This window comes from Mobula birostris, chromosome 8 (genome assembly GCF_030028105.1).
Source record: "Mobula birostris isolate sMobBir1 chromosome 8, sMobBir1.hap1, whole genome shotgun sequence".
Lineage (NCBI taxonomy): Eukaryota > Metazoa > Chordata > Chondrichthyes > Myliobatiformes > Myliobatidae > Mobula > Mobula birostris.
Window position 1 is genome coordinate 57,736,388 of NC_092377.1, and position 27,717 is coordinate 57,764,104.

General features: G+C 41.4%; 2 protein-coding genes across 9 annotated transcripts in view; one reads left to right on the forward strand and one right to left on the reverse strand.

Annotated features, from left to right (window-relative positions):
- The window catches only part of mtif2 (mitochondrial translational initiation factor 2), a 31,272-nt gene extending 21,382 nt beyond the window's left edge, over positions 1 to 9,890 (reverse strand). The window contains exons 1-3 of one of the 3 annotated variants that reach the window (XR_011886840.1): positions 9,582 to 9,890; positions 4,433 to 4,506; positions 2,978 to 3,175 (exon numbers count right to left, since the gene is read on the reverse strand). Coding sequence is in view for 2 of the 3 variants with exons in the window: in XM_072265228.1 (XP_072121329.1) it covers positions 2,978 to 3,175; positions 4,433 to 4,438 (204 nt within the window). In the remaining variant the exon portion in view is untranslated. The remainder of the gene's footprint in view (positions 1 to 2,977; positions 3,176 to 4,432; positions 4,507 to 9,581) is intronic. The other 2 variants (XM_072265229.1, XM_072265228.1) reach the window with 2 other exon arrangements.
- prorsd1 (prolyl-tRNA synthetase domain containing 1) lies at positions 9,743 to 27,717 on the forward strand. 6 transcript variants are annotated; one of them, XM_072265230.1, is made up of 3 exons: positions 9,743 to 9,930; positions 12,667 to 12,836; positions 27,249 to 27,717. In XM_072265230.1, exons 2-3 carry the CDS (start codon positions 12,753 to 12,755, stop codon positions 27,675 to 27,677), a joined length of 513 nt encoding a protein of 170 aa, XP_072121331.1. In that variant the 5' UTR covers positions 9,743 to 9,930; positions 12,667 to 12,752; the 3' UTR covers positions 27,678 to 27,717. The 6 variants fall into 6 exon arrangements, with proteins under 6 accessions (XP_072121331.1, XP_072121332.1, XP_072121333.1 ...); XM_072265231.1 differs by having other exon boundaries at positions 9,743 to 9,912; XM_072265232.1 differs by having other exon boundaries at positions 9,743 to 9,900.

The following is a 27,717-nucleotide window of genomic DNA, read 5'->3' on the forward strand; positions in this document are numbered from 1 at the left end:
AATTATTCATCTAATTCACTTAATGCAAAAGCTATTTAATTCAATTAATAAAAGGAATATAATTTACATTATATTTGCCTCACCAAAGCTATTGATTTCCACTCAAATGAATTGCAATGCTCTTCCTTTAATAGGTCTGACATAATGTGGGTTTGTTTAGGGTGGATTTCCCAAATTTATTTCCTGCCACTATAGGAAAGTAGTTCCAAAATCATTGGTGAAGAGCCACCAGCAAATTAGTGAGTGCCATGTTAAGATTAAATAAACAAAAGAAACAGAGGCAGGAATAGGTTATTTGTCTCCTGAAGCTTGTCTATTACTATTATTGATAAACATGACATAAGAAGTAGGAGCAGGAGTAGGTCATCTGGCCCATTGAGCCTGCTCCGCCATTCAATAAGATCATGGCTGATCTGGCCATGGACTCATCTCCACCTACCTGGCTTTTCCCCATAACCCACAATTATCCTACTATGCAAAAATATATCCAACCGTGTCTGTTTATATTTACTGAGGTAGCCTCCACTGCTTCGTTGGGCAGAGAATTCCACAGATTTACCACTCTCTGGGAAAAGCAGTTCCTCATCTCTGTCCTAAATGTACTCCTCCGAATCTTGAGGCTATGTCTCCTAGTACTAGTCTCACCTACCAGTGGAAACAACTTTTCTGCCTCTATCTTATTTATCCCTTTCATAATTTTATATGTTTCTATAAGATCTCCTCTCATTCTTCTGAATTCCAGTGAGTAGAGTCCCAGGCATTAGGGTCCTCATAGTCTAAACCTCTCATCTCTGGAATCAACCTGGTGTACCTCCTCTGTACTGCCTCCAAAGCCAGTATATCCTTCAAGTAAGGAGACCAGAACTGCACGCAGTACTCCAGGTGTGGCCTCACCAGTACCCTGCACATACCTCCCTGCTCTTAAATTCAATCCCTCTAACAATGAAGGCCAACATTCCATTTGCCTTCTTGATAGCCTGCTGCACCTACAAACCAACCTTTTGTGATTCATGCACAAGCACTCCCAAGTCCCTCTGCACAGCAGCATGCTGCAAATTTTTACCATTTAAATAATAATCTGCTCTTTCATTTTTCCTTCCAAAGTGGATGACCTTGCATTTACCAACATTGTATTCCATCTGCCAGACCCTTGCCCACTCACTTAACCCATCTATACTTCTCTGTAAACTCTCCGTAACTTCTGCAGTTTGCTTTTCCACTCAATCTAGTATCATCAGCAAACTCCGATACACTACACTCGGTCCCCTCTTCCAGATCGTTAATGTATACAGTATCATGAAGAGTCGCAGGCCCAGCACTGACCTGGATACACACACTGCCAAGAACACTATTCTGCCTTAAGTATATTCACTGAGTGTCATGGTGGTGAATTGCAAAGATTCATACCACAAATGAAGAAATTCTGCATTCAGTCCTCAATAACCAGATCTTTGAAGCTTTTTTCCTTTTCCCTCTACAATACAGCTCTCTTTCCATGTTCCTCACAGCTTCAGAGACAGTAGTTCATGATCCAAATCTTTACTCTTACAAATCCCATAAACCAGTTATCCCAGGCATCATGCAGGAGTATTGATTCTCTGTCCATAAATCTTTACTTGTATTTGTCATTCCAGTTTGGCCTCATCACAATCGCTAAAAATATAACTAGTGTTTAGGGGAAAGTCTCCAGCCAAGGGAAATAGCATCATGCTACCCTGCTGCTTGTGTGAAGGGAGGAGGAAGGGCTGGGGCTTCAGGGCTTCAATGTTTCTATCACTCTATGGGGTTTCTTTTTTTCGTGAATGTCTGTGAAGAGGATGAATTTCAGGTTATGTACTGGATACATACCCTGATATTAAATGTACTTTGAAAAGTGTGATTTTTTTTTAAATTCCAAAAAGGCTTCCTTATTCTCAACCTCAATATACAAGTCAATGGCTATTGGACTCTCCTGATCACCCATAATTACTTTTTTTTCTGTCTCTGTGATTACTGGTAAAATTCTTAAAAAACAATCTGATCAAACTACTTTTCTTTTTGATCACTACTTAAATGAGCAGGTGTGGGATGGGGGGGAGGGCTGTGGCTGGTGGTCATGTCCAAGTGTATAACTAAATCTTTCAGCATGCTAGTTACCCAGCTTAGTGATGTAACTAGGATTGTTTTGCACAATTTGTGCACTATTTTCTCATGGTAATTTATAAAATGTTTAAGAATGACCTATTACCTGCATCAATACAGAGGCATTCTTATATCTGTGATGAATAGATAGATGCATGGACTTACAAAGAAAAAGCAGATAACTCTTTCCTTTGTACCTATATACCACACAAATAAAAAAAAATAATATTCTCTATAATATTCTTAGTGCATATTTAAATGTGTAATGAATTTAAAAGAAAAGGATATTAGCTAATAAACTACTTCAATTCAATCACTAACAGTGATTGATTTCAAAATCTAAACATGCAATTGTGTGAACAAAAGCTGCTTTCTATTCCAAAGTATAGAACAAAAGTCATCTGGAAACTGTTCACTGCATTTATGCAGACAGACTGTTTCCCCAACATGTATACATATGTATTGTTAGAAGTATTTGAGATGGGATTTAGGGTCAACCCCATGAGTAAGCAGACATCAAATCAGTAGATGGAGTGAAAGTGATTTTCAAAACCATTTCAAAGAAAAGCAATAGAAAATGCAGTTTTTATAGGAGTACAATTTTGAGTTACTAATTCTATCCCAACTGCAGGAAAATGCAACAGCATTCAAGTGAAATAAACGATCTCACCTCCAAAATCAAGAAACCAGTGCAAATACAGTTTCCTAAATTATTTCAATAACTCATTTCAGAAAATGCAAGTTAGCAGAGATGTCCATAAATATCCTTTAATGATTAACCATCAATTTTTTAAGCATACTGACAAGGCAAAGTAAAAGACAGTCTAAGATCAAAAACTAAAATAGATCATCATACCCTCTTAGTGCTAAAATGCCTGATGCACAATGGGCTGAATTTGTTAATATCCCTGGGTAAACACCTTTGCTGCAGCAAACATGGATTTGGCCTCAAGTCACAAGCATCCTTCCATTTCAATATCGGGATTCCATGGCTGCATGACTTCCACGTCGTAGGATCCAGTCTAATCAATAATCTTCTCATCATCATCACCAACTGCGGAGCAAAATAATTTATGAATAATCTTTAAGACTCAACATTAATAAAATATTTCAGATGGATAGCACTGGAGAAGAAAGTACTTCAGGATTTACTGAGGATGTTAAAATGCTGTAACGTTAATAACTATATACCTTTGTGAAAAACATTACAGTATTGTCATTGTAGGAAAATCACAGTAACATCACAGTATTGTCATTGTAGGAAAATCTAAACAATCAAATGTAATTATGGATTAAGAACTAAGCTAATGACTTTTGTAGCATAAAGACCAAGGCCAAAGGATTGTAGGTTGCTGCCTGATTTACTAAGTCTTTCCAACATTTTCTGCTTTTGTTTAAGAAGATCCAACAACTTGATTGCTAATCTGGACTGTATTAGCAGAGCTCGGTTAAGAAAGGGTTATTGAAAGAAAAGGAAATAAAATTAGGAACAGATCCATCCAAAAGCAAAATAACACCAATGCTGAAAATCTGAAATAAAAACAGAAAATGCTGAAAACATTCAGCAGATGAAGCAGTATCTGAAGACAAAAACTTGGTTAATGTTTCATACTGATAAACTTTCGTTGGAAGTTGGAAAAGCTGGGGGGGGGGGAAGGTTCTCAGTTGCAGAGAACAGAAGGCTCTGTACAAAAAAAGGTGAAGGTCACCCTGTGCTAAGGTGGAAACCAGGACAAAATGAATAATACAAATAACGGTTACTAGCTTTAAGAGGATCAAAAAGAAGCTGGTGTTAATAAAGACGTGTTGGTGAGTTGGGAGCGTCTTAATCAGAAGAGATGTATTACCCAAAGAGTGAAAAAACATATAAATACATGATATACGATGCGTTGTCTAGATTTACAACTTATCTGAAACTGTTGAATTTACTGTCATGTCTTAAAGGATTTAATGGGCTAAGTTGTAATTGATCAAGACAGAGTGGCAGAGGTATGCGGAATTAATAAAATACGGTAGTAGTGCAATGGTTAAATTACCAGACCAGTAATCAAGAAATTTTAAATAAATGTTAAATTTTTATTAAGAGATGCAGCAAAGTAACAGGTGCTTCTGGCCCAATAAGTCTGTGCCACACCAATTACACCTATGGAACCAATTCACTACTAACCCAAATGTCTTCGGAATTGGTAGGAAACCAGAGCAACCATAGGAAGCCCATGTGGTGAATGGGAGAAAGTACAAACTCCTTACACACAACAGTGTAAAAATAATCAGATTCACTAATGTCCTTCAGGGAAGGAAACTTATATACTTGCATAATTGTGGTTGGCTCTCAAATGTCCTCTGAAGTCGTCTAACCAGGCTCTCAGTTGTACATTTGCTGTTCTGATCAAACAGAGAAGAAATGGATCGAGTAGCATTATACAATACATGGAATTCAAACACAGCAACCCAGTTGATATTAGAAACTCTTTCTCACTATTAGTAGAGGACTACGTCTTAATAGGGTAAACTCATCAAGGAGGTAGCAGAGTGCTATACAGACAAGACGGTATACCCCCTGGAGCCCTCAACTCTGACTCCATGTTGCCAGAGGGTCAAATATGGACAAGAAAACCTCCCCCTAATTATAATCTAGTCCTCCCTCATTATGAATCAGTTTTCCTCCATGTCAAATAACACTTGGAAGAAGCAGTGAAAGATAATACTCAGGGTAAAGGAAATCCAACATCCAATAGAAAACCTGTGAAGGTTCACTAATGTTACTTGAGAGGATTTAAACTAGATTGGCAGGGGGATGGGAACCAGAGCATCAGATCAGAAAGTGGAGAGACTGAGTGAAGGGTAGATATCATAACCAATAAGATCAGGCAGGAGCAAGGCAATAGGCACGATCAGATAGAACTGAAACCATGAATCAGTACACGGAACTATGATACACATTGCATCGAAAGGACAGACAGGAGGCAGAGGGGATGGGGTAGTTCTGGTGGTAAAAATAAAATCGAATCCTTAGAAGGAGGTAACATGGGGTTAGAAGACATAGAATCCTTGCTAATAGAGTTAAGAAACTGCAAGGGTATAAAGACCCTGATGAAAGTTATATGCAGGGTACAAACAGTAGCCAGGATGGAGGGTGCAAATTACAAAAGAGAGCGAAAGAGCTTGTAAAAAGGGCAATGTTACTATAGTCATTGGGGGAATTTCAATATGCAGGTAGATTGGGAAAATCAGGTTGGTGCTGAATCCCAAGAGAGGGAATTTGTAGAATGCCTACAAGATGGCTTTCTAGAGCAGCTTATGGTTAAGCCCACCAGGGAAAAGGCAATTTTGGATTGGGTGTTCTGTAATGAACCAGATTTGATTGGGGATCTTAAGGTAAAGGAAACCTTAGGAAGCAGTAATCATAATATTCACCCTGCATTTTTCGAAGAAGAAGCTAAAATTAGATGTATTGGTATTACAGTGGAGTAAAGGGAATTAGAAAGGCATAAGAGAGGAACCTGGAGAACATTGAATGGAAGAGGACACTAGCAGGGATGACGGCAGAACAGCAATTGCTAAAGTTTTTGGGAGCAATTTGGAAAGCACAGGATAGATACATTCCAAAGAATGAGTATCCTAAAGGGAGGATGACGCAACTGTTGCTGACGCGGGAAGTCAAAGACAGCAAAAAAGAAAAGGAGGCCATAAAATATAGCAAAAGTTAGTGAGAAGTTAGAGGATTGGGAAGCTTTTAAAAAAACAAAAGGCAACCAAAAAAGCTGTAAGGAGAGAAGAGATGAAATATGAAGGTAAGCTAGCCAATAATATAAAAGAGGATCCAAAAAGTTTTCTTCAGGTATATGAAGTGTAAAAGAGAGGCAACAGTGCACATCAGACTGCTGGTAAACAACACTGGAGAGGTAGTAATGGGAGAACAAAGAAACAGCAAATGAACGTAATAAGCAGTTTGTGTCGGTCTTCACTATGGAAGACTGTAGCAGTATGCCAGTATCAGGAGGCAGAAGTGAGTATAGTTGCTATTACTAAGGAGAAGGCGCCTGGGAAGCTGAAAAGTCTGAAGACAGATGAGTCACCTGGACCAGGTTCTGGAAGAGGTAGCTGAAGAGATTGCGGAGGCACTAATAATGGTCTTTTAAAAATCACTCGATACTGGAATGGTTACAGAGGACTGCAAAATTACAAACATCACTCCACTTTAAGAAGGGAGGGAAGGAGATAGAAAAAAGGGAAATTATAGGTCAGTTAGCCTAACTTCAGTGGTTGGAAAGCCACTGGAGTCCATTATTAAGGATGAGGTTTCGGGGTACTAGGATGCTCATGATAAGATAGACCAAAGTCAACATAGTTCCTTAAGGGGAAATCTTGCTTGACAAATCTGTTGGAATTCTTTGAGCAGGTAACAAGAAAGAAAGACAAAGAAGAGTCAGTGGATATTGTTTACTTGGATTTTTGGAAGGTCCTTGATAAGGTGAAGCTGCTTAACAAGGTAAGAGCCCATGGTATTACAGGAAAGATACTAGCATGGATAGAAGATTGGCTGATTGGCGGGAGGCAAAGAGTGTAAATAAAGGGGGTGCTTTTTGCTTGGCTACCGGTGATTAGAGGTGTTCCGCAGGGGTCGGAGTTATATGTGAATGATTTGGACTACAGAATTGATGGCTTTGTGCCAAGTTTGTAGACGATACAAAGATAGGAGGAGGGGCAAGTAGTGTTGAGGAAGCAGGGAGGTTGCAGAAGGATTTAGACAGAATAGGAGAATGGGCAAAGAAGCAGCAGATGGAATATAGTGCAGTAAAGTGTATGGTCATGAACTTTGGTAGAAGGAATAAAGGCATAGACTATTTTCTAAAGGGGAGAAATTTCAAAAATCTGAGGTGCAAAGGGCCTTGAGAGTCCTCGTACATGATTCCCAAAAAGTTAACTTGCAGATTGATTTGGTGGTAAGGAAGGCAAATGCAATATCAGCATTCTTTTTGAAAGGTCTAGAATATAAAAGCAAAGACATAATGCTGAGGCTTTATAAGGCATTGGTCAAACTGCACTTCCCATATTGAAAGCAGTTCTGGACCTCCATCTAAGAAAAGACGTGCTGGCATTGGAGATGGTCCACAGGATGCTCACAAGAATGATTCAATGAATTAAAGGGTTAACATACAAGGAGCATTTGATGGCTCTGAATCTGGACTCACTGGAGTTTAGAAGAATAGGGGGTGGGAGGTCTCACTGCAATTTATCAAATATTGAAAGGCCTTGACAGAGGAGATGTTTCCTACAATGGGGAAGTCTAGATCCACAGTGCACAGCTTCAGAAGAGAGAGTCAGAGATAAGGAGGAATTTTTTTAGCCAGAGTGTGAATCTATGAAATTCGTTGCCACAGATGGCTTTGGAGGCTAAGTCGTTAGGTATATTTAAAGCAGAGGTTGATAGGTTCTTGATCAATCAGGGAGTAAAAGGTTACAGGGAGAAGGCAGGAGATTGAGGTTGAAAGGGATAATAAATCAGCTATGATGGAATGGTGACACAGACTCGATGGCCCAAATAGTCTATTTCTGCTCCAATGTCTTATGATGTGGCCATTAACAGGGACTTAGTTGAAAGGGGAACAGGAACAGATGCTTAATATTCCCAAGTTTTGATGTTTTAGAATAAACAGAAGTAAGTAAAAGAGGAGGATGTGGTGGTGGAGTAGCACTATTAGTCAAGAACAATATCACAGTTGCAGCTGGAGGGGACATAATGAGGGCTCATCCATTGAGTCCAGATGGGTAGAATTTAAATACAAGAAAAGTGTAATTACACTGACAGGATGATACTACAGACACCCTCAGCAACCACCAGGATATTATAGAACAGATATGCGGGCAGATTAATGAAGGGTTGTTGTCGTGAGTGAGTTTAATTTCCTTAATATAGACTAGGATCTCCATGACGTTTAAATGGGGCAGAATTTGTTAGCTGCATCCAGGAGGTTGCTTAAATTAATATGTAGATAGTCAGACAAGTGGAGGAGCCACTATTGGACCTGGTGTTGAGTATTGAGCCCAGCCAGGTGACTGGCCTTTTAGTGGGAGAACAATTAGTCATCACAACTCCTTAAGAAAGCTATAGATTTAGGAACAGCTTCTTTCCAACTGTGATAAGACTGCTAAACGGATCCTGACCCGGATCTGGGCCGTACCCTCCAAATATCCGGACCTGCCTCTCGGTTTCTTTTTTTGTGCTACCTTACTTTCTATTTTTCTATTTTCTATTTATGATTTATAATTTAAATTTTTAATATTTACTATCGATTTGTAATCTAGGGAGCGGGAAGCGCAGAATCAAATATCGCTGTGATGATTGTACGTTCTAGTATCAATTGTTTGGCGACATTAAAGTATAAAGGAAAGGAAAGTAGATAAAGATAAATATGGGGCTGGCAGGAGAGCATTGGCAGGAGTAAGGAGGGTTAATTGGGAAGAGCTGTTTTTGGGCAAGTCCACATCTGATATCTGGAGGGTATTAAAATACTGCCCTGGGTACAGGACAGATATGTTCTAGTAAGAAGAAAGGACAAGGATGGCAAGGTAAGGGAACTTTAGATGTCAAGAGAGGTGGCAGAATGAGATGTTGTTCTTTTAGATAGTCTCATCCTGACAGTGCAGAAGCCCCTAGGGTAGACTGATTAGTACAGAAATAGGGAGAAGAGATGAAATAGATTGCATTCAAGGATTCAAGATAACCACAGAGGACACGGAACAATTTAGCAATACATTTGCTAGGCAGTAACTGGTCTCAGCAATGCAGAGGAGGCCATGTCACAAAAAACAAATGCATGGGACAAACTTGGAGGAGGAGTGTCTAAATCACTGCCTCACCTGGAAGGGTAGTTTATGACCATGGTGAGGGAAGGGATGAAAGGATAAGTGTTGCACCACTTACAGGGAAGGACAGAGATGGACAGAAAGGGTTGCACAATCCAGGGAATCACAGAGAGAGTGGTCCCTGTGGAAAGCAGAAAGGGTCATGGAGAAAATGTAATTGATGGTGGGATCACACCACAACTTGCAGAACTGACAATGTGCTGGATGAAGAAAGAAAGCTAATTTTAGATTTCAGAGAGTTGGGACAATGAAACAAAAGAAAGTTCTCCGATAGGATGAGATTAGAGTTTGCAGGGTGAAGTTGGTGCTTAAGTCACCTGATTGACAATGTGTCCGGTGTAGCTCTGAATCTGGAGATGGACTACAAGAGTTGATGAGAAAATGGAGAAAGATACAGGTTCGGTGCAAAGTGCTTGAAGGGAATCTTCGGGAACTTCGGCTTGTTGCGTTCGTGTAGTAAATGAAAAGAGCTGAAACTACATAGGTGAGAGGGAAAATGAAGTAAAACTCTTTAAAGATGAATACACACAATTCACAAAGAATAACAAAATTCCCCCACTATCATGAAGGCCCAGGCCCGTCCTACATACCAGTACCGAGGGCAGAGAGCCCCCTTAGCCCCCGTACAGGCAAAGATGAAGGACACGAACATGCAGTTTTCCCGTAGCTGTATTTCACCTCCTCCTGTCCATGGAAGCCACCATTGAATTCCCCACAATGCACGGCTCTGGCGTCATGGACGCGTAATTTCGGCGCTGCAGATTTGTAGTGAAGGAGCGTCCCCTGTACGCCAGCGGCCGGCCTGTGTCCCGGGGAAACGGAGAGCAGCCGACGGTGCTTGGAACTGAGGCCTGATTCAGGTTGTGAGGGGAGAAGATTGCAGACGTTGTGAGTCTGTGAAGGTCGGAAGTGAGAAAACAGGTTGTTGTAAAGCTGCAGGTGTGGTGCCAAGTTTCGTAGAGGCAAAGGGCGGCCGTTTCCACCATTCAGGAGTATCAGTGCTGATTACCCGCTTCGGAACCCATCTCCCTGTATGCATGGATCCCGAGGCTTCAAGAAATTGATTTACCTTGTTCAATATGTTTAATAATTTAGCCATCACCACCTTCTAAACAATACCCAATGTAATTTCGAGAAATGTCACCTAGTCATTTATCTGAATATGTTAAAACTATTGAGTTCTAATACTGAATTTAACTATTTGAGGTAAATCATTTTACTCTCCATGGATGTGGCAGAATCTTCGTATCAATTTGTTTCATTTATATGTCTCTCCAATACAGTAAAAGTGCGGTAATCTGCCATCGAGTTTTATTTCCCCATAAATCATGGTGGTTTCTGTTTCCCCTGCTCTTTTCAACTCACTGGGAACCCATTTTCTTTATTCAGTTTAGTCACTTGGTTCACAGGAAAATTTATTACACCAAATTGTAACATTTAAAAAAAGTAAATTGTAAGTGTACTGGGGTATTAATAGCAGCAATATTCAATAGTCTGGTGCCATCACAGTCCCAAGGGTGCCAGTTATTTACTGTCATTGTTATCTTGGCAACTTTCATTTGCACCTATCAGAGATATTCCTTCTGATGTCTCAGTGTCTCTCTGCTCTGCGATATAAAACATTTATTTTCTCATTTTCATAGTTTTGATGAAGCTCCTTGACCCAAAAGGTCAATTCTATTTTTATTTTAATTCATACTTAATATCACTGGCATATGTCATGAAATTTTGTTAAGTTTACAGCAGCAATACAATGAAATACATGATAAACAAATAGAGAAAAAATTTGAGTTACATTAATTATATACATTTCTATTAAAATAAGTAGTGCAAAGTAACAAATAAAAAAAGCAGTGAGGTAGTGTTCATGAGCTCAATGTCCATTTAGGAATCGGATGGCAGAGGGGAAGAAGCTGTTCCTGAATCACTCAGTATGTGCCTTAAGGCTTCTGCGTATCTTGGGTGGTGGGGTTCCTTAATAATGGACACCATCTTCTTAAAACACCACTCTTTGAAGATGTCTTGGATACTATGGAGGCTGGTACCCATGATAGAGCTGACTAATTTTACGAGTTTCTGCAACTTATTTTGAGTTTGTGCAGTAGCCCCCCCCCCTCATACCAGACAGTGATGCAGCCAACAGAATGCTCTCCACAGTACATTTGTAGACGTTTTCAAGTGTTTTAGTTAACAATCCAAATCTCCTCAAACTCTGATGAAATATAGCCACTGTCTTGCCTTTTTTATAGCTGTATCAATATGTTGCATCCAGGTTAGGTTCTCGGAGATATTGACACCCAGAATCTTCTCCCACAGATACTGCCTGATTTGCTGAAAGCATACAGCATTTTCTGTTTATGTTTCTGATTTTGAGCATCTCCTTTATTTTGCTCCAATGACCTGAGGCTGGTGGGAATTCCCGCTGTATTTTAAAATTAAAAGTTTTTTTTCAAATAAATAATTCAAATTCAATCCAACTACTAGTGCAGTATTACTGATGGACGAACGATTTGCTTTAGCAATTAAGGTAATTTCTCTTACAATTAAATTGCAAAACTATTTAGTGGGTCTATAAATAGCAACAAAAGAAACCGCTAATGTACAATGTGTTATCACTCTTTATCCCAGGATGGCTTATTATATTCCAGATCAAGTTGGAGAAAACATACATTTTTTTAAAATCAACAACTAAAGGATACAAGGAAGGACTCGAACAGGAGAAAGTTGCTAAAATTGAAGTTGCTAGGCATAGCTCAAATGCCATCTATAAATTTGCTAATGATACAACTATTGTTGGCAGAATGGTGACAAGTGTGCATACAGGAGCCAGATAGACCAGCTAGTTGAGTGGTGCAGCAACAACCTTGCACTCAGTGCTAGTAAGACCAAAGAGCTGATGGAGGGTTTCAGAAAGGGTAAGGCAAAAGAACACAGTCTAATCCTCATTGAGGGGTCAGGTGAGAGAGTGAGCAATTTCAAGTTCCTGGGTGTCAATATCTCTTGAGGACCTAACCTGGTAGCAACATATTGATGCAGCTATAAAGAAGGCAAGATAATGACTATATTTCATTAGGAGTTTGAGGAGATTTGGTTTATCACTAAAAAACACCCGAAAACTCCTGAGGGCGTACTGTGGAGAGCACTCTGACTGGCTGCATCATCGTCTGGTGGTGGTGGGGGGAAGTTACTACACAGAATTGAAGTAAGGTGCAGAAAGTTGTACAATTAGTCAGTTCCGCCATGGATACTAACCTCCGTAGTATCCAAGACATTTTCAAGCAGCGGTGCTTCTGGAAGCTGGCGTCCATCATTAAGGACCCCCATTACCCACGACACGCCCTCCTTCAATTGTTACCATCGGGAAGGAGGTACAGAAGCCTGAAGTCACACTCAGCGATTCAGGAGCAGCTTCTTCCCCTCTGCCGTCCAATTTCTAAATGGACATTTGACCTATAAACATTGTCTCACTACTTTTTATTTGTTTTTGCACTATTTATTTTAACTATTTAATATACATAGACATACTGTAATTCAGCTTTTTCCACGATATTTTTAAAATCATGTATTTATTATGTATTGCTGCCGCAAAGTTAACAAGTTTCACGATATATGCTGGTGATATTAAACCTGATTCTGATACTACAGTACATGCCAATCGCGGTCTTGTGTCTCCAGCAGTGAAATATGAGCCTGCGGATGTGACCAGGAAGTGACATTCTGAGCCATTCGATTTTGCTGAGCGGTTGCAGGAAAAGGACGGAATGGCTTCGAATGAGATGCGAAAAGAGCTAGAAGATTATCTGAAAGGGCTGAACATCGAGACAGTATGTGAGGAGCACCCCGAGGTGAGTGAGTCCGGTGCCAAGGCATCGATTGACTCAGAGGGTGACAGGCTAAGCAGAGCTTCCTGCCAACGCCACGTTTACCGCTTCCCCACCGATCACCCGCAGACGGGCGCCTACCCAACCCCCCACCGCGTCAATGCCCCCAACCTGAGGGAGACTACAACCCAAAGTTAAATTTGACTCAGAGAGTCAGAGCAAGTGGAGTGCATTGTAAGTCACGGAAATACATTTTTATTGCAAAGGTATCCTTTAAATCTCTGTACTGTATCTGGAATAACTATTTTTACCCGAAAGAAATGGACTGGACTAAGGAGGCTATTTGGCCCATTGTTTTCATGGTAGCCAAAAAAAAGGGCAATCCAACGTTAAGAATCTCTTACTATCGTTTTACCAGCAAGGCCCGGAATTCTGCACCTTCTGGGTGAAATTCAATTCCAAACTCTTTTACCAATTATATTATATTCACCCACCCTTGTTCTCGGCCGCGCGTCTAAGAGAACTAAGCCGTTCTTGTCGACGGTTTAAGGGCCTCCCTTAGTTTTCTACAGCTCAGTTCCACGTCCCTCAAACTCTGTTCCAAATAAATCAACCCATTCATCCAGTTCAGACAGCACGAATGAAGGGGCGGGGTCATGCTGGCTGTGGCCTGTCGTTTAAGGACGCCTGCGTACAAGACATCCTTCCTGCACGTAAAAGACCTCCCATAATAATAAACTCAAAAGTCCGATGTAATTGCAGTTTCAGTTCATTTCAGTAGTTGCTTTTTCACAGCAGCCTTGTGTTGTGTTCTAATGATGCCTTTCATGGTAATACTGTGGGAATATGGTTACCAAATCCAGTATGTTTGTAAGTAAGTATAAATAATTGGGACAAAATGTAGGCAGGCTGATTAGTAAGTTTCTCAATGACACAAAAGTTGGCAGACCTGTGGAAAGTGAAAAAGGTTGCCAAAGGTTACAACAGGGAATGGACCAGTTGCAGATATGGGCAAATAAATGGCAGAAGGAATTTAATTCGCGCAAGTGTAATGAGTTGTAGTTTTTGGGAGTTCAAATGTAATATAAATGTTGGGACCCTTTGGAGCATTGATATACAGAGGGATTTGGCAGTAAAAGTCCATAGTTCCTTGAAAGTGACAAGGTAAGTAGATAACAGTAGTAATGAATTCATAGAAAAGTAGAGCGCAGAAACACACCCTTCAGCCCATTTAAACTGCCTACTCCCAATCGACCTGCATCAGGACTATAGCTCTCCATACCGCTACTATCCACATACCTATCCAAAATTTGCTTAAATGTTGAAATTGAGCTTGCATGCACCGCCTGTGCTGCCAGCTCATTTCACATTCTAACCATCCTCTGAGTGAAGAAGGTTCCTGTCATGTTCCCTTTTAAACTTTTCATCTTTCACCTTTAACCCATGACTTCTGGTTGTAGTCCCACCCAACCTCAGTGGAAAAAGTCTGTTTGCATTTACCCTGTCTATACCCCTCATAATTTTGTATACTTCTATCAAATTTCCTCTCAATCTTCAAAGAATAAAGTCTTAACCTATTCAATCTTTCCTTATAACTCAAGTCCTCCAGACTCGGCAACATCCTTGTAAGTTTTCTCTGCACTCTTTCAACCTTATTTACTATGCGGTAGGGTAACTCTAGGCAGTTTCTAGAGTAGGTTACATGGTCAGCACCACATTGTGGGCTGAGGGGCCTGTAATTTGCTGTAGATTTCTATGTTCTATATTCTTTCCTGTAAGTAGGTGACTAAAACTGCACACAGTACTCCAAACTAGGCCTCACCAATGCCTTAGCAACACACACAAAATGGTAGAGGAACTCAGCAGGCCAGGCAGCATCTAGGAAAAGAGTACAGTATACATTTCATGCCAAATCCCTTTGACAGGACTCACCAATGTCTTAGACAACTTCAACGTAACATCCCATCTCCTGTACTCAATACTTTTATTTATGAAGGCCAATGTATCAGAAGTTTTCTTTATGACTAGATCTACCTGTGACACCACTTTCAATGAATTATGGACCATAACCATGATTCTGGGATTGAAGGGGTTAACATATCAAGAGCATTTGGTGCTTTGGGCCTGTACTCACTGGAATTTAGAAGAATGCAGGGGATCTCATTGAAACTTTCCGAATGTTGAAAGGACTAGGTGAGGTGGATTTGGAGAGGATGTTTTCTATAGTGGGGGTATCCAGACCTAGAGGGCACAGCATCAAAATTGAGGGGGTGACCTTTTAGAACAGAGAGGTAAGGAGAATTTTTTTTTAGCCAGAGAGTAGTGAATGATGTTAATGGTGATGCAGACTTGATGGGCTGAATGGCCTAATTCTGCTCCTATGTCGTATGGTCCTTATGGTATTACCAGATCCCATTGTTCTACCACACTTTTCAGTGCCCTACGGTTCACTATGCAAGACCTACCCTGGTTGGTCCGACCGAAGTGCAACACCTCGCACTTGTCCGCATTAAATTCCACCTGCCATTTTTCAGTCCATTTTTCAAGCTGATCCAGATTCCTGTGCAAGCCATGATAGCCTTCCTCGCTGTCCACTACACACCCAATCTTGGTGGCATCCACAAATTTGCTGATCCAGTTGACCTCGTTATCATCCAGATCATTGATATAGATGTCAAACAACAAAGGACCCAGCACTGATCTCTGTGGCACAGCACTAGTCTCAGTCAGAGACCTTGTCGACATCCATGTAGGTGGCATCCACTGCTTTGCCTTCATCCACTTTCCTAGTAACTTCCTCAAAAAACTATAAGATTGGTTAGACATGACCTACCACGCATGAAGCCATGCTGATTATCCTTAATCAGTCCACATCTGTCCAAATATTTATATATATAGCCCCTTAGAATATCTTCCAATAACTTTCCTACAACTGATGTCAGAGTCATGAGCGTATAACTCGGTTTATGTTTAAGGCCTTTTTTAAACAGCGGAACAACATTGTCTATCCTCCAATCCTCTGGTATCTCTCTTGTCACTAAGGATGTTTTAAATATCTTTGCTAGGGCCCCAGCAATTTCTGTAATTGCCTCCCGTAGGGTCTGAGGGAACACCTTGTCAGGCCCTGGATGTTCTCTAGCATTTCTTATTCTCCATAAGCACCCCATGTTTTCCTATCTGCCTATACCTGCTCTTTTTTTTTCTCTCTTAACCAAGTCCTTGGTAACTCTTGAAAACCAAGGTTCTTTACACTTGTTATCTTTATCTTTTATTCTGACTGGCACATACAAGCTTTGTACTCTCAAAATTTAACTTCTGAAGGTCTCCCAGTTAGTAAGTACACCTTTGCCAGAAAACAGCCTGTCACAATCCACACTTGCCAAATTATTTCTAATACCATCAAAATTAGCTTTTCTCCAATTTAGAATCTCAATCAGTGGACCAGACCTATCTTTTTCCATTCTTACTCCGAAACTTATGACATTGTGATCACTAGATGCAAAGTGTTCCCCTACACAAACTTCTGTCACCTGCCCTATCTCATTCTCTAATAGCAGATCTATCTATCACTTGGGGCTTTCATGTACTGACTCAGGAAACTTTCCTAAACTCATTTGACAAACTCTATCCCATCTAGTCCTTTTACAGTATGGGAGTCCCAGTCAATATGTGGAAAGTTAAATTCATCTACTGTAACAATCTTACGTTTCCTGCAACAGTCTGTGATCTCTCTACAAATATGTTCCTCTCAATCCCTCTGACTGTTAGTGGTCTGTAGTATAGCCCCATGAAAGTGGTTATACATTTCTTATCTAGTCATGTGATGTGCTTGGCTTCATCAATCTGGGCATTGACAATAAGTGTCAGAACGTCATGTTGCAGCTGTACAAATCTTTGTTGAGGATGCATTTGGAGTTCTGGTCACCCATTACAGGAAGGACATGGCGGTTTTGGAAAGGGTGCAGAAGAGGTTCACCAAGATGTTGCCTGGAATACAGAATATTAGCAATAAGGAGAGGTTGGGGAAACTTGGATTGCTTTTTCTGTAGTGTCCAAGATGAGCGGAGACCTTGTAACAGGTTTATAAAATTATGTCAGTCACAGATAGGGTAAATAGAGTCCTTTTCCCAGGGTAAGAATGTCAAACAGTAGAGGGAGGAAAAGTTTAAAGGAGATGAGCAGGCTTAAATATTTCAGAGTTGTAGGGCTGCCAGAGGTGTTTATGGAAGCAGACTCAAGAGTGCCATTTAAGATACACTTAGAAAGGCATATGAAAATGCAGAGCATGAAGGAATATAGATCATATAGATTATGTGAAGAAAAAAAAGGATGACAGGAGTGAAGGTAGGACTGATTAGAGATAAAGGTGGGAAGATGTGCCTGGAGGCTATGGAAGTGAGCGAGGTCCTCAATGAATACTTCTCTTCGGTATTCACCAATGAGAGGGAAATTGATGATGGTGAGGACAATATGAGTGAGGTTGATGTTCTGGAGCATGTTGATATTAAGGGAGAGGAGATGTTGGAGTTGTTAAAATACATTAGGACAGATAAGTCCCCGGGGCCTGACAGAATATTCCCCAGGCTGCTCCACGAGGTGATAGAAGAGATTGCTGAGCCTCTGGCTAGGATTTTTATGTCCTCGTTGTCCACGGGAATGGTACCGGAGGATTGGAGGGAGGCGAATTTTGTTCCCTTGTTCAAAAAAGGTAGTAGGGATAGTCCGGGTAATTATAGACCAGTGAGCCCTACGTCCGTGATGGGAAAGCTGTTGGAAAAGATTCTTAGAGATAGGATCTATAGGCATTTAGAGAATCATGATCTGATCAGGGACAGTCAGCATGGCCTTGTGAAGGGCAGATCGTGTCTAACAAGCCTGATAGAGTTCTTTGAGGAGGTGACCAGGCATATAGATGAGGGTAGTGCAGTGGATGTGATCTATATGGATTTTAGTAAGGCATTTGACAAGGTTCCATACGGTAGGCTTATTCAGAAAGTTAGAAGGCATGGGATCCAGGGAAGTTTGGCCAGGTGGATTCAGAATTGGCTTGCCTGCAGTAGGCAGAGGGTGGTGGTGGAGGGAGTACATTCAGATTAGAGGATTGTGACTAGTGGTGTCCCACAAGGATCTGTTCTGGGACCTCTACTTTTCGTGATTTTTATTAACGACCTGGATGTGGGGGTAGAAGGGTGGGTTGGCAAGTTTGCAGACGACACAAAGGTTGGTGGTGTTGTAGATAGTGTAGAGGATTGTCAAATATTGCAGAGAGACATTGATAGGATGCAGAAGTGGGCTGAGAAGTGGCAGATGGAGTTCAACCCGGAGAAGTGTGAGGTGGTACACTTTGGAAGGTCAAACTCCAAGGCAGAGTGCAAAGTAAATGGCAGGATACTTGGTAGTGTGGAGGAGCAGAGGGATCTCAGGGTACATGTCCACAGATCCCTGAAAGTTGCCTCACAGGTGGATAGGGTAGTGAAGAAAGCTTATGGGGTGTTAGCTTTCATAAGTCGAGGGATAGAGTTTAAGAGTCGCAATGTAATGATGCAGCTCTATAAAACTCCGGTTAGGCCACACTTGGAGTACTATGTCCAGTTTTGGTCACCTCACTATAGGAAGGATGTGGAAGCATTGGAAAGGGTACAGAGGAGATTTACCAGGATGCTGCCTGGTTTAGAAAGTATGCATTATGTTCAGAGACTAAGGGAGCTAGGGCTTTACTCTTTGGAGGGAAGGAGGGTGAGAGGAGACATGATAGAGGTGTACAAGATAATAAGAGGAATAGATAGAGTGGATAGCCAGCGCCTCTTCCCCAGGGCACCACTGCTCAATACAAGAGAACATGGCTTTAAGGTAAGGGGTGGGAAGTTCAAGGGGGATATTAGAGGAAGGTTTTTTACTCAGAGAGTGGTTGGTTCGTGGAATGCACTACCCGAGTCAGTGGTGGAGGCAGATACACTAGTGAAGTTTAAGAGACTACTAGACAGGTATATGGAGGAATTTAAGGTGGGGGCTTATATGGGAGGCAGGGTTTGAGGGTCGGCACAACATTGTGGGCCGAAGGGCCTGTACTGTGCTGTACTATTCTATGTTCTATGTCTATATGCAGGCAGATAGGATAAGTTTAATTTGTCATTATGGTCGGCACAGACAGAGTAGACTGAAGGACCTGTTCCTGTACTATACTGGTCTGTGCTCTACCTGTAGCTTCAGAGCCTTTGTACTTAATCACCCATAACTCAATTATTATTTCAACCTTGCTGTTGGACTCTGGAAAGCAGAAGGTCTCTGCATTTGGCCCAGGTGAGTGCAAGGGTATATTTATGGGCCAGGTGAAAATTCCAGACAGGGAGCCCAGTCCAGTGTGGTCCTCTTCAACATTGGGGAGATCACCTTGTGAGTACCAACAGCAATACACTCCATTGGAAAAAATGCTAGTAAGTTGCTGCTTCACCAGAAGAACTGTTTGAGTTCCTGGATCAGAATCAGAATCAGAATCAGATTTATTATCACTGGCATGTGACGTGAAAATTGTTAACTTAGCAGCAGCGGTTCAATGCAATACATAATATAGAAGAAGAAGAAAAAAAACCACAAAATAAAATAATAAATAAATCAATCAATTACAGTATACCTATAGTGAATAAAAACATAGAAAAACTATAGCACAATACAGGGCCCTTTGGTCCACAATGCTGTGCTGAACATGTACTTATTTTAGAAATTACCTACGGTTACCCATTAGAGGGTTTTTTTCTAAGCTCCCTGTACCTATCTAGGAGTCTCTTAAAAGACCCTATTGTATCTGCTTCCACCACCATCGCCGGCAGCCCATTCCACGCAATCACCACTCTCTGCATAAAAAAATTTAACCCTGACATCTCTGTACCTACTTTCAAGCATTTTAAAACTGTGTTCTCTTGTGACAGCCATTTCAGCCCTGGGAAAAAGCTCTGACTACCCACACGATCAATGCCTCTCATCATCTTATACACCTCTATCAGGTCACCTCTCGTCCTCCGTCGCTCAAGGAGAAAACGCCAAATTCACGCAACCTATTCTCATAAAGCAGGGGTGGCCAACCGTCAACATTCCATCCGTCAATTTTTTTCACGCACGCGTTCTATATTAATATTTTTACAAGAATTGAATGGGAGTACAAGAGTTGTATGGCGCATCTGAACTCGTGAGTGAAAAAATTGATGTGTGGAATGTAAAAGGTTGGCCACCCCTGTCATAAAGCATACTCCCCAATCCAGGCAACATCCTTGTAAATCTCCTCTGCACCCTTTCTATAGTTTCCACATCCTTCCTGTAGTGAGATGACCAGAACTGAGCACAGTACTCCAAGTGGGGTCTGACCAGGGTCCTATATAGCTGCAACATTACCTCTCGGCTCTTAAACTCAGTCCCACGGTTGATGAAGTCCAATGCACCGTATGCCTTCTTAACCACAGAATCAACCTGCGCAGACCAAGATCCCTCTGATCCTCCGCACTGCCAAGAGTCTTACCATTAATACTACATTCTACCATCGTATTTGACCTACCAAAATGAACCACCTCACACTTAACTGGGTTGAACTCCATCTGCCAGTTCTCAGCCCAGTTTTGCATCCTATCAGTGTCCTGCTGTAACCTCTGACAGCCCTTCACACTATCCACAACACCCCCAACCTTTGTGTCATCAACAGATTAAAAATCGTGCAAAAAACAGAAATATAAAAAAATGGGGTAGTGTCCAAGGGTTCAAAATCCATTTAGGAATTGATGGCAGAGGGGAAAAAGCTGTTCGTGAATTGCTGAGTGTGTGCCTTAAGGCTTCTGTACCTCCTGTCTGATGGTAACAGTGAGAAAAGGGCTTGCCTTGAGTGCTGGAGGTCCTTAATAATGGACGCTGCCTTTCTGAGACACCGCTCCTTGAAGATATCCTGGGTACTTTGTAGGCTAGTACCCAAGATGGAGCCAACTAAATTTACAGCCCTCTGCAGTTTCTTTCGGTCCTGTGCAGAAGCCTGCCCCCCCACCCCCCATACCAGACAGTGATGCAGCCTGTCAAAATGCTCTCCATGGTATATCTAAGAAGTTTTTGAGTGTATTTGTTGACATACCAAATCTCTTCAAACTCCAATGAATTTAGCCGCTGTGTTGCCTTCTTTATAACTGCATCGATATGCTTGCATCGATATGTTGGGACCAGATTAGATCCTCAGAGATCTTGACACCCAGGAACTTGAAACTGCTCACTCTCTCCACTTCTGATCCCTCTATGGATTGGTATGTGTTCCTTCGTCTTACCCTTCTGGAACTCCACGATCAGCTCCTTCGTCTTACTGCATTGAGTCCCAGATTGTTGCTGCGACACTACTCCACTAGTTGGTATATCTCACTCCAGTATGCCCTCTCGTCACCAGCTGAGATTCTACCAACAATGGTTGTATCATTAGCAGATTTATAGATGGTATTTGAGCTCTGCCTAGCCACACAGTCATGTGTATATAGAGAGTACAGCAGTGGGCTAAGCACACACCCCAGAGGTGCACCAGTGTTGATCATCAGTGAAGAGGATATGTTATCACCAATCTGCACAGATTGTGGTCTTCCAGCTAGGAAGTTGAGGATCCAATTGCAGAGGGAGGTATAGAGACCCAGGTTCTGCAACTTCTCAAACAGGATTATGGGAATGATGGTATTAAATGCTGAGCTATATTCGATGAACAGCATCCTGACATAGGTGTTTGTGTTGTCCAAGTGGTCTAAAGTCATGTGAAGAGCCATTGAGATTGCATCTGCCGTTAACCTATTGTGGCGAAAGGCAAATTGCAGTGGTTCCAAGTCCTTGCTGAGGCAGGAGTTCATTCTAGTTAGGACCAACCTCTCAAAGCATTTCATCACTGTAGACTTGAGTGCTACCAGGCGATAGTCATTAAGACAGCTCACATTATTCTTCTTAAGCACTGGTATGATAGTTGCCTTTTTGAAGCAAGTGGGAACTTCTGCCCGTAGCAGTGAGAGGTTGAAAATGTCATTGAATACTCCCACCAGTTGGTTGGCACAGGTTTTCAGAGCCTTACCAGGTACTCCATCGGGACCTTTTGCCTTGCAAGGGATCACTCTCTTTAAAGACAGCCTAACATTGGCCTCTGAGACAGAGATCACAGGGTTATCAGGTGCAGCAGGGATCTTCACAGCTGTAGTTGTATTCTCCCTTTCAAAGTAGGCATAGAAGGTGTTGAGATCATCTGGTAGTGAAGCATCGCTGCCATTCATGCTATTGGGTTTTGCTTTGTAGGAAGTAATGTCTTGCAGACCCCGCCAGAGTTGCCGTGCATCTGATGTCGCCTCCAACCTTGTTTGAAATTGCCTCTTCACCCTTGAAATAGCCCTCCACAAATCATACCTGGTTTTCTGGTACAGGCCTGGGTTGCCAGACTTGAATGCCCTCAGCAGACGATGTACCTCCTGGTTCATCCACGGCGTTTGGTTTGGGAATGTACAGTAAGTCTTTGCAGGCACATACATATCCACACAGGTTTTAATGAAGTTGGTACAACTGCAGCATACTCATCCAGGTTCGAAGATGAATCCCAGAATACAGTCCAGTCCACCGATTCAAAGCAGTCCTGTAAGCGCTCCTGTGCTTCTCTTGTCCATACCTTCTTGGTCCTCACTACTGGTGCTGCCTATACTCAGGGAGTAGAAGTACAGCCAGGTGATCAGACTTCTTGAAGTGAGGGCATGGAATAGCACGGTAGGCATTCTTGATGGTGGTGTAACAATGGTCCAGTGTGTTGTTTCCTCTGGTATTGCAAGTGATCTGTTGATGCTAATTGCTTAGTGATTTTTTTCAGACTGGCCTGGTTAAAATCTCCCGAAATGATGGTGAAGGCATTAGGGTGCACTGTTTCATGCATGTTGATCCCATTGCTCAGATCATCTGAAGCCTGATTGACATTGGCCTGAGGTGGAATGTATACTGCTACCAAAATGACCCGGAGAACTCCCGTGGTAGATGAAAATGATGGCGCTTAACTGTTAGATATTCCAGGACTGGTGAGCAGAATTGGGACAGCACAGAAATATTTGTGCACCAAGAAGGGTTGATCATGAGGCCTACTCCTCCACCTCTGCTTTTGAGAGACTCTACAGATCTATCTTGACGGTGTATAGTAAACCGGTCAATCTGAATCGCTGCATCCAGTATGGAAGGGGTTAACCAGGGTTCTGTGAAACAAAGGACACACGTGGTCCTAAAGTCCTATGATTCAGCACCCTAGCTCTGAGATCATCGAATTTATTCACCAGAGACTGCACGTTTGCTAGCAACATAATCGGTATTGGGAGTTTAAAACCCCGTTTCCTTAAACGCACTTGTATCCCTGATCTACACCCACACTTCCTCGGTGGAATGCTGTGAGGTCGCTTCCGTCCACAATCAATGTTGTTTCCGTCGGTTTTAAGCAGTGATATTTCATTTAAATGCGTTAAGGCTTTTTTGTTGACTGTACTGAACTTGGAAGCAGTTGTCCTTTTTAGCTGTATCAGGCTGAAATGCGAATATTTAATCATATCCATTGAGAGTACTGCTGCTACTCAAGTCGCCCCTAGGCGCCTCGGAATTAAGATAATAGGAAGCAAAGTAGGTGTTGCATCTCCTGTGGTTGCATGGGAAAGTGCATGACTAGATTGGTGAATACTGGTGGGAATGGTCTCTTTGGAATGCTGAAAGGAAGAGGGGGATGTGCCTGGTGGTGGAGTCCCAATGAAGATGGCAAATAATACAGAGAATAAACTACTGTATGTGGAACCTGGTAGGATGAAAGGTGTAAGTAAGGGATTCCTATCCTTTGCAAGAGAGTGGGCAAGAACAGAGGTGCAGAAAAGGAGATGTGGTTAAGAGGCCTGTCAATTATGGTACCAGGGAATCCATGGTAAAAGAAAATGAGACATTTTCAAAGCTTTGTGTGGAAAGTCTTATCATCAGACCTGATAAAACGGAAGGAAATGAGAGAAAGTAATGTGGGGTTCTTACAAGAAGCAGTGAAGTCAAGATAACTGTGGGAGTCAAAGGCTTAAAATGGATATTGGCTCTAATGTGTCAACTATATGGACTATGCTTCCATTTTCCACCCTGTTCACATCTTTACACCGGTAATGACATTTCTGAGAACTGTTGGAGTGTAGAAACTTGTGCCAATACAGTTTAAGTGTAACGGGAAAAGAACTAAGTAGGGGAACCTGAATAGGACCAAAACAAGCAACAAACATTAAAGTTGCTGGTGAATGCAGCAGGCCAGGCAGCATCTCTAGGAAGAGGTACAGTCGACGTTTCAGGTCGAGACCCTTCGTCAGGACTAACTGAAAGAAGAGCTAGTAAGAGATTTAGGAGTGGGAGTGGGAGGGGGAGATCCCTGTGGAGCTTTGGAAGTCATCCCCCCCCAAGCAAAACTGCCTTTCTCTGAAAGTTTTTGAACGTTGACATTCACAAAAAAACTTTAAAATGTACTAAAAGTTAATCACAGCATAACAAAATTTAAGAATAATTTTTAAAAAACTAGAAAAGAAACCTGAAACCATGTAACTGCATTTGTTAAGTGGCTTAATTTTGAAATCACGAGTGACCTAGAGGTAACCTCTTTTTTGTTCAGAACCATTACTATTCAAATAGAATTTAAAACCTGGCACAATTTCCTGTTTTCCTGGAACATCAAGAAAACTCCAAGAGGTTGATTTACTATTGGATTCCAGGAGAATTCTAATGTCAGATTGCAGTCAGAAGGACAATAGTAGGCACCCTCAAGAAGATTTAAGATTTGCCTGCTTATATGAATGGCTCTTAAAAACTTATAGGGTTACTATTCTGGCTCTCCCCACCCCCAAAAAGTACTGCTGCACTTCTGTTCAAGACATTGCCTAAGTAAATAGCTATCCATCTTAATCATTTAAAAAGAAAATGAGAAATTTCCAGATACAGATCTCCATGTTTGCTGAGGAACATACAGGATAGAATAAGCTCTGGGGAACGGCTTGTGAAGTATAGGAAATAGTAAACAGAAAGAGTTCATACAGTTTACACTTCTAAAAATTCAAGTTCCCGTAAGACTATAGTTTCATACAATACAGCATATTTTTTATGGTTTGTATTCCATGCAGTCAGCATTAATAGCAAGTATCCCGTATGCCTGTTCATTTATTTCCTGTACACTTCCAATAATCTGGTACTTACCAAGTCCTTCAGTTTAAGTATGTGTCACCAAGGACATCTTGGGACCTGTTCTATCAACTATTGAATCATTACCCTGCTCAAGTCAGCAAGTTCAAAAGGGAAGCAAGAGAAGGTGGAAGCTACTAAAAATTGTTAAAATGCTGCATGATTCTATATCAGGCTTCCATCTGCAACTCTTAATTGCTTGTTTTTCCCTTCAATGTAATTTATCTTCAGTATAGATTTTGCGCTGTATACATTCCATTTCTGTTTAATCTCTTCAGTGACCAAACACAGCTAGTTAGATAATTCCAATGATATTAATAGGTTATGAGAATGATTTTACTGCCCTGTACAGTTTGCCCTTTTTCTCAGCCAGATATGCAAAGTGGGTGATCCATCTTGACCTCCTCCAGTGGTCTCCAGCATGATGGATACCACTCTTAAGCCAATTCATTGCAAAAAGCATTGGATACAACAAGGGCTATGGGTACTAGCAATATTCCAGCAAGAATACTGAAGACTTTTGCTCCAGAACTTGCCATGCCCTTGGCCAAGCTGTTCTAGTGCAGCTACAACATTGGCATCTATCCGGCATTGTGGAAAATAAACCAGGTGTGTTGTCTACAAGAAGCAGGATAACTCCAACTGGCCCAGTTACTGCTCCATTGGTCTACTGTCAGTCATCAGCGAGCTGATGGAAGGGATATTCCATACCATTATGCAGCACTTGTTTAGCAATGGTGTACTACCGAATCTCTGCTTGGGTTTGCCCAATTAATTCACTCAGCTCCTGACCTGATTACTGCCTTAGTCTAAGTGTGGAAAAAAGCTGAACTCCAGAGCTGAGGTGAGACTAACTGCCTTTGACATTAGTGCAACATTTGATTGAGTATTTAATAAAGGAGAATCAATAGTAATCAGGCGGTAAGGTGATAGTGGTAAAGGAATCCTCTGCTGTTTGGAGTCCATAGAAAAATCGGTGTAGAGATAGTTGGTCAATCATCTCAACCACAGGACATCTTTTCAGGTCATTATTGAGGTATGTCCTCAACCCAACCATTATCTGCTGCTTATCAATGACCTTTCTTCAACTGTAAGGTGATATAGGGATGTTCACTGTTGACTGCACAATATTCAGAGTTCAAAGCAGATTTATTATCAAAGTTACCATCTACTGCCTTGAGATTCATTTGGTTGCAGGCTTTTGCTGGGAAAAAATAGAATTTATGAAAAATAATACATAAACAAAGACTGACAAACAACCAATGTGCAAAAGAAGACAAAATGCAATTAAAAAATTACTGAGAATGCAAGTTGCAGAGAGTCCTTGAAAGTGAGTCTGTAGATCAAATAATCAGCTCAGAGTACCGGTGATTGAAGTTATCCATGTTGGTTCAGGAGCAAGATGTTTGTGGGGTAATTACTGTTCCTGAACCTGGTGGCATAGGACCCAAGGCTTCTGTATCTCCTCTCCAGTAATAGTAGCGAGAAGAGGGTATGGCCTGGATGGTGGGGGTCTTTGATGATGGAAGTTGCTTTCTTGTGGCAGCACTCCATGTAAATGTATTCAGTTGTGGAGAGGGCTTTGCCTGTGATGGATTAGGCTGTATCTACCACATTCGGTAGCCTTTTCCATTCCTGGGTATTGGTGTTTCCATAACAGGCAGAGTAGAAACTGTCCTTGATCCCAGTGGTATGTACTTACAGGCTTTTGTATTTTCTGTCCAATGGGGGTGGGGGTAGAGGATAGCATGTCCTGGGGTGTGTGTGCGGCCTTTGATTATGCTGCTTGCCTTACCAAGGCAGAAATGAGTGTGGGCAGAGTCCATGGTGAGGAGGCTAATTTCTGTGATGTGTTTACCTGTGCCCACAAATCTCTGCAGTTTCTTGTATTCATTGCAGACCAATTGCTAAGAAAGAGCACTGAAGTTAATGAAATAATTTCTACAGTGATCTCAGAAACTCTTTGCTTTAAAAGTTATGTGCAGGATAAAATCCAGACCTTGATGGTTTTATTGAAATCAGCTTTTTATTTCTAGTGTTTTATTCCCCATTGGCTTCCTATTGGTTATGATTATAGTTATTTTTAATGACTTCACAAAAAATTTTTCAAGAGCATATGTAAACGTTAGTTGAGATTAGAGGGTAGGATGTAATTAATCAAGAGTGCACAAGGCATAATTATGTCCCTTTTTAAGTCTAATATCCTGTTCTTCTGATTTTTTTTAACAGGTCTTTACAGTTGAGGCTATGATGCCATATGTGCAACACCTTGAGGGGGCGCACAGTAAGAACTTGTTCCTTAAGGACAAGAAGAAAAAAAGCTTGTGGTTGGTGACTGTCTTACACAATAGACAAGTCAATTTGAATGACTTAGCAAAGAAGCTGGGTGTTGGAAGTGGAAATCTACGCTTTGCAGATGAAGGGACAATGCTAGAAAAACTAAAAGTTGGTCAAGGTTGTGCGACACCGTTTGCTCTGTTTTGTGATAAACAAGGGGATATAAAATTTGAATTGGATTCAGACTTTGTAAATGGAGAACATAAAAGAATCTATTTTCACCCAATGACTAATTCAGCTACAATGGGTATAAAGCCTGCAGACTTCCTGCATTTTGTAAAAGAAACAGGTCATGAACCTACAATACTAAACTTTGATTAGAATGTAAAATATAAATAAAGTCATACGATCCTCATTTTAA